The sequence below is a fragment of the Aspergillus tanneri genome, assembly GCF_003426965.1.
Source record: "Aspergillus tanneri strain NIH1004 chromosome Unknown AapTan_2_pilon_pilon_pilon, whole genome shotgun sequence".
NCBI classification, from domain to species: domain Eukaryota; kingdom Fungi; phylum Ascomycota; class Eurotiomycetes; order Eurotiales; family Aspergillaceae; genus Aspergillus; species Aspergillus tanneri.
The window spans coordinates 5,863,354-5,880,304 of record NW_022984629.1 but is presented as its reverse complement, the minus strand read 5'-3'; the positions used below and the strand labels follow the sequence as shown (position 1 = coordinate 5,880,304).

The 16,951-nt window shown below is 35.3% G+C and overlaps 1 protein-coding gene across 1 annotated transcript; it reads right to left on the bottom strand.

Moving 5' to 3' along the window:
- Positions 1–345, bottom strand: ATNIH1004_001840 (uncharacterized protein; the record flags this gene model as incomplete). Its single annotated transcript, XM_033566535.1, has 1 exon — positions 1–345. The coding sequence occupies one exon, from the start codon at positions 343–345 to the stop codon at positions 1–3; it is 345 nt and encodes a 114-aa protein (XP_033432292.1).
- Between the last annotated feature and the right edge of the window lie 16,606 nt (positions 346–16,951).

Here is a 16,951-nt window from a genome sequence, read left to right as displayed (position 1 = left end):
CTAGTTTTTGTCTGGTTGAGAAGAGGCTAAGGCTATTTTATCAAGTTTTTGATTAATAGCGTTAACCTCTTTCTGGAGTTTTTGAAGTTGATTGTCTTTGGAAAGCAGGGATCCTTTAGCTTCCGGATTTTGCAATTTGTCTTGGATAGCTGAGAGGCCCTCCAGATGCATATCTAGAGCTTCAAGGATCTTAGCATTTGCTAAACTATGGTGGATCTCTTGCAGTAAGATCTTTGCAGACTCAAGTTTTTGGATATAACTTTGTTTGGCATCACTTTCTATTTGTTTTTGCAAAGCTTTTTCCATCTCCTTTTTATTAAGGAGCACCTCTTCATCTTCAGACATTTGACTTAATGACGCAAAGGAATTAGGGCTCTCAGGAGGAGAATTGGAATCAGGCCTAAACTCAAGTCTTGCCTTTGGGCTGATGAACGAGTGTTTTCTTTTTGCCTTTGGTCCCTTTTTTTAGGGCTTGGTGGCTGCGATGGGTTGGGTGACGAGTCCCTAGGTGGGGTGGTTGGGTCTTCAAAAGACCCCATTCTTCTCTCTGATAGACAAGGGAAAATAAAAGGAGAAAAAAAAAAAATAAACAGGTGGAAAAGTAAACCAGGTAGGATCCTAAAACTTTACTAGCTAGGGATTTAGCTAGTAAGTAAAGATTTTTAAAGGGAATCTAAAACCACAAAAGCTTTTTTTAAAGGGAAGCTTCGAAAAACCAGCGTAAGCGTACTAGCTCGACTCCACTGTTCCCTATGTCTCTGGTCCAGCACTAGTTTTCCTATACCTATCTAAGCTAAACAGCTTTAGAAAGATATTGCTAGGAGCCGTAGTACTGGGGATACAGCTCACAGTTTCTTTCTTGCAAGTAAGCTTAGGTCTTTCTACTAGTGAATTCTACAGGGCAGTCAGCTTCTGTTTTTGGTGGAGTAAACGCAAGGAAAAATCTCTACCCTTTTAAAGTAGAAGTGGTAAACTAAAAGCACGGTTTTTATTGTTTTTGCAGAATACCCGGCTAAAATAACTGCTGTGGTATGCAGGGCAGCTAGGTCCCCACCTCTTATCCCTCTCCAGGACAGTGATGGTGTTATAGAGGCCTAGAGAACTATAACTAGTAGCGGCCCAAAAGTATCACAAGGATTCAAAATTTCAATCACATGTAACAGTTAGAGGCTTATCTAGGAGTTCTTTAAACCCCCTAGTAGGCGCGGGAGTAGATATAAGTGTAGACTTATAGAGCTTTCCTTTCCTAGGTAGGGTGTTCCGCAGGGACCGTTCGAGCGTTGCGGTGTTGGGGGTTGGTGTTGGGGGCTTCTGCGGGAGGTGGCGGTGGCGGGAGGCAGAACGCGGGAGCTGCGTTGTTGGTGGTTCCAGGCAGCCCGAGCTCGGGAGCGCGGGAACACGAAAAAAAAATTTTCACACGAAACCCGCAGTCTTTTTCATCAAAACATGGAACGTGATTGGACTGTTGTATCAAGAAAAGTGGAGAAGTGACTAAGCTTGAAAAGGGCTATAAAACGATGTATGAATCAGTACCCAATACCCCCAAATGTGGGGGTTGGGTTGGAGGGTGCGTAGTTGTTCTAAGTAGTAATTTGGCCTGGGAATATTTTTTAAGAGTTGTAAAATAGTAGCACCCTTGTGTAACTATATTATAGTAGAGGTTACCATGTTTAGTTTAAGGGTAATAACAAGAACAACAACCTATAGCTATATTATATACTATAGTTCCACTATTTTTAGCTTGCTAAGGTATATTACCAGTAAATACTATAATAAAAGCAGTCACAACTGTCTAAACACTATTTATGGATATCTAAACTCCACAGTATAGCTCATCCAGCAATAATTAGAATAAGCTTAGAATATTATCCATAGAAGCACCCTGTGGACCTAAGGTTAAAGTAAATAGATTACCTACCTGGCACTGTTTATAATAAGGTAAACTAGTAAAAATAATATAAAACCCTTTTAAAGCGTGGTACATATTTCTGTGGACACCAAAGTTATTAATAAATAGGAGAAATGGTAGATATATAATATATCTGCTGTTATTTATTATCCAATATTAAGTATAGTAAATAAATAATAGTTATTTCCCTCTAGATTATACTATTGCCCTTATTTACTTTTTTTTTATACTTTATATTCTTTTACTATACACTTTTAAATTATTTTCTAATATAATACTTTACAATGGCTTCTTGCATTAGAAAACAGACTTAGCCCCTGACTACTCTATCCAAGCGGCAATAGAGTGACTATTAGTATTTAAGGGCTTAGAGCCAGCTAACTTTTTTAACTAAGTCTTAAATATTATTTATCTCTCTCCCAGAATCTTCCCAGCTAGATAATGGAGCAAAGGATACCTTTTATTAAAATAGTAATTATAAATAATCTAGAAGGGTATATAGTAATATTTAAATAGTGTTTGTATTTATTTACTACTAATATTATTTTAGACTTAAGCCAAGCGCAAGCCGCGAACTCTTAATAGTTAGTATAAAAAGTAGCTATAATAAAAACCTGTTTTAAACACTCTACCTACTTGCCTATAACTATTGCAATCTGCTCCTGCTGCTGCCTGTCCTTTAATTACTATTTAGCAGGCACAACAAGCACCCACGTCTGCCTAATCTTAATTAGAGAATATAAACCATGCATCAGCCCCTGCCTCTTTCTTAGTTAATAGTAACCTAAGTATCCAGGAGTACCAACCAGGTTTCCTTAATCTATATTCTTAGCCTGCGCGCGAGCAAGACTTTGGAGGTCCTGCTATAGGTAGTAATAATAGGGTACTAATTTTATTATTTAATTTGTTATTTGTATCACTGGATAATCTATTTATAATAATTACTAGCTCCCTACTTCCTGTAATAAGTAAGCGCCCTAATCGGCCTCCTACTCCTTGCTCCCCAGGGCGTTTTAACTATGGGGATATGGCAGCACAGTATAAAGCACAGATATTAACAAGACAGACTAAAAAAATATTAACTACTGTTATCCAGCATGCACGTCGGCAGTTTATATATGGTTTAAATAATAGAAAGGCTTTTAAACTAGTTTAGCTAAGTTTACCTAATATAAACCCAAGCCACGCAATTTTCTAGCAGTGCACTAAAAGAGTCTAGGATTTATATAAGTTATAAAAAAATAAATTTTTTAAAAACATAGTTCTTATATTCCATTAATAGGGTTAGCTGCCTGGTAATAAGAATATTTTTAATTGCGAAGATTTAAAGAAGCTATAATTAATAATAAAAACAAGTTATATATTATTATAGATAGTTAAGGTTTTTACCTTTATAAATTAAATTATTTCCTTTTAGGAGTGCACAGAACTTGGGAGAAGATAATTATAATATAAATATCTCTCTAAAAACCTTTAAATAATATTTACTAAAAGTTTTATAGATGTAACTGTTTAGCTTATATTACAAGCTTGCTTAAATAAGCTTTTTAATTATAAGTATAGGGGCAAGAGCAACTATTTATTAAAGTATAATTAGATATATTTAATAGCTGTATTTAATAAACTGCATAGCCTAAAGGCCTTTAAGAATCTCTCACTGGCAAACTTTCCCTTCTGCGAAAATTATTATTGGTGTCCTCGGATCCGGCGATATATTATTAATCTAAATAAGGATAGTAATGGGGGCGAGTACAATAAGAAAATAGATAATAATACTAAGCTTAAGGGAGAAAGTAAGGATACAAAGGTAAAAAAAGTAAAAGAGGAAAAGGAAGAGAAAAAAAAAGTGGAAAAGAAAGATTTTTACTAGTAATAATAAATTAAAAAGCTTATAAGTATATCTCTTTACATTTTATTTTATACTATCATGTAATATCTGGTAGCAGCTTGGTGTTTATAATATTAATATTATTTTAGGTTTAATCTATGTTTGGTTCCTGTTTTTATTTTCGTGGTAGTATACAACACTGCTGCACAGTATATTTAAGTAGATATTCAGAGTGTTCCAGTGGTAATATTATATATAAATATATATATATTTATATTGCGTAATTAAATAAATAATTTTAATACTAGATATAGATTTAATTAATATATAAATACCCTAATATAAATATATATATATTTTAAATATATAGCTTTTTATTTTAAATATATATCTAAAATATATAAATACTTATTTCTAAGCCATAGTTTAAATATATTTCTGGTTTATTATATATTCTAATGCACGTATAATATTTATTATAGTTGTATAAGATTTAACTATTAAACCCCTGTGTCACGCGTTAGGCACCTTAGCTTTACTTAAAGACTTAAACACCTAACATGTCTATATATAATAACCACAATACCTAGGCGTATTAAGCATATACTATTATTAAAAATTATATAAAAGCTTTATTAACTGTCTATAAACAAGCAACCGTCCCTTTTATCTAGAAATAAAAGAAATATGGTCTCTGGAGCTTGCAATCCTTAAAATTTAAATATTAACCTGCTCTGTCCTTTATCCCCCCTAGCCAAAAATAATCCACTACCAGGTAAGAGCTCTTTAAAAAAGGCTTTTTTATTAACCTTATAAGACTTATACCTTAATTTATATAGATAGTAAAGAAGCAGACAGTTGTCTTTTATTAGGTAAAAATTTATAAAAAGGCTTTTTTATTTATCTTATAATTAAAAACAGAGAGTATTCGCCCTTTATATTAGCCTAAACTAAATTAAGGACTATATTTCCCCATTTTTAATCCTCCACTGCCTTAAAGTACAGGTAAATTACAGAAACCCTTTTTTAAAAGGCCTAATACTAACTATATTCTTAATAATCTCACCTCCTTTAAAATATTAATTGCCTTATGGGTGGTTAAGGCCCAGATATCTTAAAATAATTATATCTATTTATATAAGGGTTTAGTTATAACTTATAATTAGGAATTTTTTAATCTCCCTTGTATACTTAACATACTAAAGTACCGCCTTGAGAGTTAACTACCACTTTTATTAATATATTCTTAATCTATTCCTGTTAATAGTAAATAGCAGCCTTTAAAACAATCTTTATATTCCCAGGGGTTACAGGCACAAAAAAAGCAGTATTAGTTTTTTAATTTATGTTAAATTTTTTATAATATACTTTGTTTTTTTATAGGCATGTAAAAGTTTTATATTGGAATAGCAAAGTATACAGATAATCCTGTTAAGCTATAATATTCTAAAGTATAGGGCTTTTTAATCACAGCTGTTTTTAGCTAGTTTATATATTCCAGGAATAATATACCCTTTTTCCTAAGTAACTTTGTTTAATTTACTAATATTTATTATTTAAAGTTGGATCTAATAGTTAGATATAGGTGTGTTATATTTATTAGCATGGATAGGTATACCTTGTCCCCTATAAATAGTCTTATTATTACAACTATACAGCCTATTATTTTACAATATTAAATTTACTTAGCTACTTTTCCACTGCCACCCTTGCAGTCTAGTTCTTATATTCTTGTTAAGGACACGCTTCTCGAGTTGTTAGAGTTAAATATATTTAATATAGTTAATATTTAACTCTATTAACCTATATATATGCGAACTTGTGGTGTTATTATTAATACTATACTTTAATTTTATATTAAAAGCTATTAAAAATCTTTATTTATGCATACCTTATATAGTAAACTGGAATTAGATTACTATAAGCATAAATATTTTTTACAATAATTAGTAAAAAAACAAAAAATATTTTTTATACTAATAAAAAGTTATATAGCTATATAATATATATTATATAAGGATATAGTAAATAAAATACTATTAGTTATATATACTATAAAGTAAAGAACTATATATAATAACTAGAAATAGTTTTCTATATAGTTATATTATTTAAATTAATATAGTATTCAAGGTTGTATAATATATAATATTTTATTTTACTAAGCTTTTTATATTAGTCGCGTCTTCTTATTCCTATTTATAATAACCATAATATTTACTATTTCTAACTTGCTAATTTTTATTTTTTCTAGTATTAATTATATATTCCCCTTGTTTTTTCCACTTCTCCCTATATTATTACAACACATCAACTTTCCTAGTCCCGCTATAATAAAGCCTTTTTATAATAGTTAGGACATCTTTTTATTACCTTTACTAGAATAAGAACGTGTTAAAGATATTAAATATAATTTATTATATAACTAATGGCTCCGACAAGGATTTGTAAATATATTAATTAAAAAAGGCAAAGGCCTAATTAATAGCCAAAAAAAAACTAGTAGTATTTTTCTAAAGTTCTAACTATACTACTTCTTACCTTAACCAAGCTTGTTGGACGGTTCTCTATTACAAGTTTTTATACTAAGAACTTTTCTATATACACTAGGACTAGATATAGTATAATAAATTAATAGGTAAATATAAACTGCCTCCTCTGGCACTACTAAACTAACTATTAAGTAGAACAGAAGTGTAACTAAGAAAAAAATCTTATTACTATATTTAAAAAAGCCTACCTCTAAGTACTCCTTCCAAGTTATTAGCCTAAAATTATCTAAAAAAGCCTATTTTTACCATCCTTAAATAAAATAAACAGAACTAGCCTAAAAATACTCTTACTTCTCCTCCACATACACCTCCTCTCCCTCTAAAGAATTAATAATTGCAGCCCTAAGCGCCTTAGGGTCTTGGCTGTTATCTGCTTGGAGTGGCTTATCAGGCTCCAGATAATATAGTTTCCCATTCCGAATAACCTAGTAACTTAGGTTAACATTGGTTATTTTATCCTCACAATTAAAAAATACTATTTCTAAAATTAGGCTGGGCATTACCTTGTTTTAGTTTCAGTTTAAAAGATAGATATTAAAGGACTTTGCTAGGTAGTATTTATATACCAGTATAATACATGTCTGCCCGATGTGGTATACACAGCTAATAGCTTGGTTATTTATTAAACTTCTAGTTATAGGGGAGAAAAGATGGACATTCTAGTATAAATATTAGAGGTTAAGCCCTGCTAAATTAATAAAATAGGTGCAAATTAAGACCATGCACTTTATTAGCTCTTTAGTAAAAAAGTAAATAATCCTGGCCCGCTTATTATTATTAAGGGCCCCATGGAAAACAACAGTATTAATATTTATTTTTTTTAAAACTACAGTAATATATATCTGCTTAGCAGGCTATATTATTTATACAATCGACTTCTTGCTGTATAGATATACTTGGTCGCGAATAATTAGTATTAGCACCCTTATTTTAGGAGATCCTGTCAAGGGCTAAACCTCTATAACCTAATAACTAGGGTGGATACAAAAGGAATCGTCGAAGAGGAAAGAGAAGAGGAAACAGCGATGAGACGATTGCGAAGTAAGGGGGGGGAAGTCACATGATAGAGTGTACTAATCAATATACTAATCATGTGGCAGGCGAGGAGAAAGGAAACACGAGGGCTGAGGGCCCGAGTAGGCTGAGGGGCTCTAGCCCCTTACAGATCCGCGCAGAAGGAACTCCAGCCTTGCAGTCCGGCTCTCCTGCGGCATGGTATGGGCAAAGATATAGAACACTTAAATATTATCTAGCCTTTTTTTAACTTTTTTACTAGTAACAGCCTGTATCTATATATCCACCAGCTTGCCCTTTTTTAAATACTAAAGGGCAGCTGGCACATTGCCTGCATAAAGTGTCTTGCTAAGAAATATAAACCCTAACTAGGCTAAGTAAAAAACTAGCCTATATAACTTCCTATTATAAAAATAGAACTTGCCAACTGTAGTTTTATTTTTAATAAATAGGCCCTGGATATTTTTTTTCTTGGCTGCTTGGTTTGTTGCTTGTTTATAATTATTAAATTTTATTATAATAATTTATTTTTATAATCCTGGTATATCACTGCCAATTCTCCTATTACTCTTAAAAGGGATTTTAAATAATAATGTTTGTCTGATTATTAGTAGCTTAAAAATTTATTAAATCTAATACCCCGCCACCTCCTTCTCCACCCCAGGATGCAAGATCCACTGCTTAATAACCTTTTTAGTGGTTAGCATAGATTTAATGTCGTGTTTAGCAGGGAGCTTAAATATTTCTACCTGCCTATATTTTACCTGGGCTGCAACATTAGCATTATACCTGGTGTCTTGGAAAAGAAGTGGCATGTAACCCCTAAAATCTAAAATAAAATTATAAAATAGTGTGGCTGTTAACAATAGGTTAAAATTAGCCTGCACCCACTTAGCAATATATAACTATAATAATATTAGGTTGCAAAGTATATATGCCTTGTTAAAAACAGCTATTTTAAATAGACTAGTAAGAGAGAAATCCTAGTTATCAGGCATCTGCAGTTTATTTATATTATAATACTAGCTGTTTTTATTACACTAAATTTTTACCGCAGCCGGTCCGTGTCGGGTATTTAATATTTAGTAGGATATTAAAACAATTGCTCTTGTGTTCTAGCCCCGGCTATTAAAAAGATTATAATGCCTTGTTAAATACTTAGTAATTTAATAGGTACTATATTCTTTCTGTGTTTTAAAGTTTTTATAATAAATATATATTAAGAATACACTGCACATAGATATAATTTCTAATACCCACTATAAAACAAGGTTAAAAGGCACTACTACTAAAAAAGGGCGTGCTTGGGGTGGGGTCTTATTTTTATTTACTGCCAGTTTATAGGCGGTATTATAGTCCAACCAGCCCTTATATAGTTAGTTGGAAAAAGGGTTTCTTAGGGGGTTTATATATACCTTAAGCAAAAACCTAATTATTTCCCAGGTCTTGCCCAGACCAACTGCATCTGCAAGAATTGCTCCACGAAGGTAGGGTCGGGCCTAAAATTAGGCTAGTGCCTAGATAGTAACCGGCTGCTAGAATTTTAAAACAGTGCTGTGTGCTATATCTTGTATCCTAGAAATACTTGTGCTTTTAATATTAAGCTGCTTGCAGGCCTTATTATAATTCTTTTTCTAATATGCCTTGTTATTAAACCAGACTTGTTATACCTTTAATATCTACAGCCCCGCCTCTATCGCCTGTATAATTATAGATAGTTAAATAAAAATATTAACTTCTGTTAGCACAGTATATTTAATATTTTTTTATTCCTAGTAGTGTTCCGGTTTAAAAACATCTGTATTAAAGGTATTTAATAAGTATGCTAACAGGTTATCCTTTTTTTTATTTTATTTATAATACCCCTTTTTTAGTATAATACTCTCCTTCGGTGGTGCCCATGCACCCTGCTTATTTAAGACTACCTTTTAAACTTGCCCAATAAGCTCGGCATTTTTAATCTTCTGGGTGTTTAAGAGATCTGACTCTAAGTACTGTTTATTTGGTTGCTTTTTAATCTAGTTTATTGCCTCCATAGCCAGGACATACGCCCAGAAGGGGTCCTTAATATTAAATATCTTGGAATTACGACTTAAAATAATCCTTTTTTATAAATTTATAAGCTCGGCCCTCCATGCTTGCTCGCTAAGTGTCTTAGTTAGATAGTCCTTAATTAATATGCCTGTAAAACTAGCAGTATTTAACTTAGTTAAGTCTAATCTACTACTATTAGAACTGGTTATTCTCTCCTTTCCATTTAGAGTCTACTTGGTTATTTTTTAGGGGTTACCAGGTCCTGCGCTCTCCTCCTGTTGTTTTTTTCCAATTACTAACTTTTTTATATTGGTTAGCTAAAAAAACCTTTCTCTAATATCCTATATTTGCTTACCTGGTATGTTAGCCTTTATATTTTTCTTAAGACCTTGTCTTTGTCCTAACCGCTCCCCTATATAGGTTAGCTAAAAAACCTTTTTCTAATATCCTATACTTGCTTACCTGGTCTCCTGGTTGTGCTAAAGATTGCTGTTCCACCTCCTGCCTTGTTAATATAGCTGGGTGTATATATATATCTCAGCTAATCTTTTACTACCTATATCAGGTAGTCCACCTAGTTTGTTAAAATTTGTCGCCCATAAAATAGCCCATCTTTTCGGGTTATATTTTAGGTCCTTGTCCAGTAAATAAAGCAGGCATGGTGGTTGGTCTCTGTCTAGTTACTAGTATCCTACTTAACTATGTCTAAAAACTTACCCCTTTTATCTCGCTCTCCTTCTATAATTCTTATCTGGACTGTCCCCAGCCCTACCCCTCTGTCCTTCCCCTTATTATCCTTAAGGCAGTTATTCCACAGCTCTATCCAGTAGGGCTGCAATATTTTTAATTTCAGCTATATAGTAAACTCCTCGTCGCTGTTTATTCCCAGTGCCTGTTTAAGAGCTCTTTTTCCTGCTCCCCTTACCTTTACTATCTCCTGTTTCTTTTCAGGGGCTTTATATGCACCTGTATACAATACTGTTAGTATAGGGCCTCTGAAAAAAGGTTTCTACTATTAACTAACTAGTTATACTAAACTCTACTATAGTATAGTCGCTGTCTCCGCTGTTGCTTATTTCCGCTACTATGTTGACTTTTAGTAGGAAATAGGGCCTCTGTTTGATATAGAATAAGTCAGCTGCAGCTCTAGTTTTATATTATTTAATATAGAGGTGAAATACAGTGGATATTAAGATAAAATAGTAATTAAACACAGAATTTTATACAGTGGTAAGGAGTTAAAGGAAGAAAAGTAAAAATAAGGACTGGAAAAAAAGATATTTTAAAAAACAAGGACATAGCTATGGGGGCCCTGATTGGCAGGCTGCTAAACAAAAAGTAAATGTTAACAATTTTATATGTTTTCTAAATAGGAAATAATAAAAATATTGCTATTCTGGAGGATTATATACTAGTAGTAAAGTGTGGCACTAATTATTACCTTACTATAGTAGATATATATAAGAACTCTTATCTAATTATAGTAGATATATATAGCAATTAAATTATATAAATAAATAATTATTTTATATCCTACACACAATAATTGTATAACCAATAATAGTATGCAAGTATATATAAAGATTGTGGACTTGTTTTCTACTAATTGCCTAGTGCTGCTACTATGATTATCTAATGATAACTCTTGGGAACCATCTGCAACCATTGCAAAACTTGCCCACACCCACCGCCTTCGCCCACTATGTAAGTATGTGTGACGACCTGGCCTTGGACACCGCGCTCAGGTTAACGCGGTGACACAATGTTTATATGGTTTGCACGTAGGCCGTATTGGGACAAGGAAGGGCTGAGGGCACAGGGATAGGGCTGGGAAGCTTCCCACCATATCCTCGCTCGCTATAACAATAACATTCTACCTTCTTCCTTTCTTCCCTATTTTTAGTATTCTTAATATAGGACTCAATGTGATTTTATCTATCTGATTTGCCTGCTGTTATATAATACTAAAGATCACCTTCTTTTCTTCGTCCTTGATAGATTGGCTATATTATTAACTGCAACACAGAGAGACGCAGCACCTATCAAGGCATCTAACTAATCCTGTTCCTACGCGTGGAACATTAACTGTTAAGACAAAGCTCAAAGACTGTACTAGATTAACTTATTAGTTTAGATACCTGTTTAAATATCTACCAAGATGGCTCATCTTTCCGATATCCCCGGGGATCCAAATAAACTAAGTAGAGGCAAAGAAAAAACTACTTTGTCTAAAACCCCTATAAACTATTACTTAACACATCTCCTTGTTAATACCCATGAGAACATTGCAGATAGTGACTTAATTAAAAAAAAACAAGTTCCTGGACTAGTACGCCAACGACCCTAATTGCTTTTATAGTTTAATAATATCACAAGCAGAGGTATATAAAAAGGTTATTACGAACACTAAGCTCTATGCCCAAGCTAAGCAATCTATAGCTATTTAGAAGGATATACTTGCTAAGGATTTATAAAAGCAGCTTAATAATACTACTAATAAGAGGGATAAATTTGCACTCTAATATACACGCTTAGTCGCACTACTTAGAACAACTACGCACCCTCCAACCCAACCCCCACATTTGGGGGTATTGGGTACTGATTCATACATCGTTTTATAGCCCTTTTCAAGCTTAGTCACTTCTCCACTTTTCTTGATACAACAGTCCAATCACGTTCCATGTTTTGATGAAAAAGACTGCGGGTTTCGTGTGAAAATTTTTTTTTCGTGTTCCCGCGCTCCCGAGCTCGGGCTGCCTGGAACCACCAACAACGCAGCTCCCGCGTTCTGCCTCCCGCCACCGCCACCTCCCGCAGAAGCCCCCAACACCAACCCCCAACACCGCAACGCTCGAACGGTCCCTGCGGAACACCCTACCTAGGAAAGGAAAGCTCTATAAGTCTACACTTATATCTACTCCCGCGCCTACTAGGGGGTTCAAAGAACTCCTAGATAAGCCTGTTACTATTACATGTGATTGAAATTTTGATATCCTTGTGATACTTTTGGGCCGCTACTAGTTACAGTTCTCTAGGCCTCTATAACACCATCACTGTCCTGGAGAGGGATAAGAGGTGGGGACCTAGCTGCCCTGCATACCACAGCAGTTATTTTAGCCGGGTATTCTGCAAAACAATAAAACCGTGCTTTTAGTTTACCACTTCTCTTTAAAAAAGGGGTGAGATTTTTTTTCCTGCGTTTTACTCCACCAAAACAGGAAGCTTGGACTGCCCTGTAGAATTCACTAGTAGAAAGCCTAAGCTTACTTGCAAGAAGAAACTGTGAGCTGTATCCCCAGTACTACGGCTCCTAGCAATATCTTTCTAAAGCTGTTTAGCTTAGATAGGTATAGGAAAACTAGTGCTGGACCAGAGACATAGGGAACAGTGGAGTCGAGCTAGTACGCTTACGCTGGTTTTTCGAAGCTTCCCTTTAAAAAAAAGCTTTTGTGGTTTAGAGATTCCCTTTAAAAATCTTTACTTACTAGCTAAATCCCTAGCTAGTAAAGTTTTAGGATCCTACCTGGTTTACTTTTCCACCTGTTTATTTCTTTTTCTCTCCTTTTATTTTCCCTTTGTCTATCAGAGAGAAGAATGGGGTCTTTTGAAGACCCAACCACCCCACCTAGGGACTCGTCACCCAACCCATCGCAGCCACCAAGCCCCAAAAAAAGGGACCAAAGGCAAAAGAAAACACTCGTTCATCAGCCCAAAGGCAAGACTTGAGTTTAGGCCTGATTCCAATTCTCCTCCTGAGAGCCCTAATTCCTTTGCGTCATTAAGTCAAATGTCTGAAGATGAAGAGGTGCTCCTTAATAAAAAAGGAGATGGAAAAAGCTTTGCAAAAACAAATAGAAAGTGATGCCAAACAAAGTTATATCCAAAAACTTGAGTCTGCAAAGATCTTACTGCAAGAGATCCACCATAGTTTAGCAAATGCTAAGATCCTTGAAGCTCTAGATATGCATCTGGAGGGCCTCTCAGCTATCCAAGACAAATTGCAAAATCCGGAAGCTAAAGGATCCCTGCTTTCCAAAGACAATCAACTTCAAAAACTCCAGAAAAGAGGTTAACGCTATTAATCAAAAACTTGATAAAATAGCCTTAGCCTCTTCTCAACCAGAGCAAAAACTAGTAAAGCCTTCATACGCAGCAGCAGTCCAAAAAGGAATAAAACCACAAGTAGTTATCCCAACCAAGAAACAAGATCAGCCAAAACGGGTAGAACAGGCCGCCTACAAAGGCAGTAGACTTATTCTAGAGGTTTCTGCAGAATTTCTGCAAGACCTAGACTCCTTAAAGCTCCGAAACCAAATCAACCACCAGTTCCAGATAAAAGAAAAGGTAGACAAACCTATAGTAAGGACAGCAAGCACTTCCTTTACTAAAAGGACCCTTATCCTCACCACAATGGACGGTATTCAGGCGCCTTATTTAATAGAGAAGCTGGATGTCTGGAAACCACTTATCCCCTATACTAGGTGGATGTTTGATGAACCATGGGCAAAAATAGTTATTCACATGGTCCCCACCAGGCCTTTTGAAACCCAAGAAGGCATGCAGATGCTCAAGGAAGAGATTGAAATCTTTAACCCAGGTTTAAAACTAATGAGGCCTCCAACATGGCTGACCCCAGAACATGTTCGCGAGACCAAAAATCACTCCTCTATTGTAGTGGACGTGCAGAATGAAGCCATGGCATCCAAGGCAATTAAAAATCAACTCTGTGTTGCAGGAGCTTTATGTAGAGCTACTAAATATATAGAGAAAACTGCCCAATGCCAAAAATGCCAAGGATACAAGCATATTGCCAAATACTGCAAGAATAATCCAAAATGTGCTATTTGCGCAGAAAGGCATGAAACCCAATACCATGAATGTTCCACATGCGAAGTAAAAAGCCAGGAATGTCCCCACACACAGGTTAAATGCGCTAATTGCAGTCAAGCCCACAGAGCAGATAGCAAAACTGCAAGGAATGGGAAAAAGTCAAACCAAAACCAAGGCCTAGGCCTACAGAAAGACCAATCCCAAACAGTAGCATGGAATTAGATTACTAATGAATCAGAAAAACACTGATTTAGGAATCTATTTCCTGCAAAATAATACTGGACGCAATCAGAATGCTATGTTATCTTGCCTAGAAATAGGCCTAGAGCTTAATATTGACTTTATTATTCTCCAGGAACCATGGATATCGCCTGATAATAGCTTTACTATATCCCACCCAGCATATACTCCTATCCTTCCTGAACAAACCAAGGTTAGACCTAGAGTAGCAATCTACCACAGAAAGTTATCGAGGTTTAACTATTGCCAAAGGAACGATATTAGCACTGATAGTGATCTGCTAGTAATAGATATTTTAGGAGCAGGAATTCAAGATCTGCAGCTAATAAATATATATAACGAGCAATCACTAGAGGAAGGTGCTGAGTGGACAATAGAAAGAGCCCTAGCTAGGATCACCCCCTCCGCACATGCACTAATAGGAGGGGACTTTAATGCACACCATAGCTGGTGGAATTCAAAGACGCTATCACCTACCAGAGCTGATACTTTGATTAAATGGCTTGAAGAACATCAATGTGAACTGCTAAATAAGCCTGACCTGCAAACATGCTATAGAAAAGGAATGAAGAATATCTCTGTTATTGACTTAACCTTTATTACCAAAGGTCTAAATCGGTATAGAGTTAATTGGGAGATTGACCAAGAGCTTGCCTCAGGATCGGACCACGAAATCCTGCTTTATTCTGTTGAAGTGAAAACGCAAGAAATCGCAAACCCCTGGCTAGTTTACCATATAACCTGAAAAAGGCGAATTGGGCGCTATTTAGCGAAAGACTCCTTAAGCTAGACCAAGAATTTAGACAGGGAAGCTTAAATAGTGACATAGAGCTAGAAACTGCAGCTCTAAATCTCCAACAAATAATACAGATGGCTGCAGATACAAGTATTCCAAGAAGAAAACCATCTGCCCAGTCAAAAGCATGGTGGTCAGAGGAACTCAAAAAACTGAGAAAACAGCTTGGAAAAGCTAGAAAGCTTTGGAAAAATAACACCTTGTACAGAGCTCTACGAGAATCTTTTTAGATTAAAAATCAATATTTCCAGGAGATCAAGCAAGCTAAATCAGCATGCTGGAATAAATTCCTGGAAGAAGCTCGGAATAAGGAGATTTTTAAAGCTTTTAGCTATACTAAAAAAGAGATCTATCCAAAACTGCCCATCTTGACCTATTCTGTGGGAAATCAAGAAAAGCAAGCAATCTCTTTTCAAGATAAATGCCATGCATTTCTTTCCACCTTGTTCCAAAACCCCCGGAGGCTGAGCCCATTGAGTGGCCAACCAACCAGGCAGAATCAACCAACTGGCCAGAAACCAGCGAAAATGAAGTATACACTGCTATCTTTAGTAGTTCTACTAAAAGGCCCCGGGACCCGATGACATTTCATTTTTAATTATTCAAAAGGCTTACCAAAACATTGCTCCAAGATTCCACGAGCTTTATAAAGCCTTAATTAAAAATGGTTATCATCCCAGATGCTGGAAAACTGCCAAAGGGGTTATCCTTAAAAAATCGGCGTCTGCCAAAAGGGATTACTCCAAGCCAAAGGCCTACAGAGTTATTTCCCTGCTTAACTGCCTAGGCAAGGTAGTAGAGAAGATTATTGCAACTAGGCTATCTTATCTAGCTGAACTCCCGCAATCAATCCTTTACCATGACCAAATGGGGAAGAAAAAGAAATCAGCAATTGATATAGCACTATCCTTAGTCCACGACATAGAGGTGGCAAAACATATAAAATGGTTACTACAGCTCTTTTTATAGATGTAAGGAGCTTTGACCATGTATCACCAACCAGCTACTTAGAATATGCTAATAGGTCTTCCACATAACCTGATCCGTGGATCAAACCTGATCCGGTGGATCAAATCCTTTATGTCGGACAGGAAAGTGTTCCTAGCTTTTGACGGTGAAACCAGCAACGAGACCCCAGTGCAAGTAGGGATCCCCCAGGGATCACCTATATCACCTATCTTGTTCCTATATATATTAGAGAGCTCTTTCAGCTTGAAATGTATGAGGAACTAGATAGTGATACAAGGAAAGCCTTTGAAATACCCGAAAGCCTAGCTATATGGATGATATATGCCTCACTATCAGCTCTAATAGCCTAGAGAATAACTGCAGGCAAATAGAGCTGGTAGCCAAGCCATGTTTAAAAAAGGAGCCAAAGACCATATCCAGTTTGACCAGGATAAAATACGTATTCACTTTAGCTCTAAACAACCAGACCAAGAAAACCAAGACACCAGGTTAAACTAGATAATAATATATAGTTAAACCAAGCCCTATGGTAAAATGGCTAGGAATCTACATAGATTCTAAACTCCTTTTAAAGAACACGTGCAAATACGAGTTGCAGCTGCAACTAGGGCATTTCACCAAATAGAGGCTCTCAAATACAGAAAAGGGGCTAAGCTTCCAAGCCATAAGACAACTTTATATTGCTTGTGTTTCCTCCATTGCAGATTATGGAGTCCCTTTATGGTGGAAAGGCCAACAGTATTTGGTAGACCACTACCAAAAACTGCAAAACACAGCTC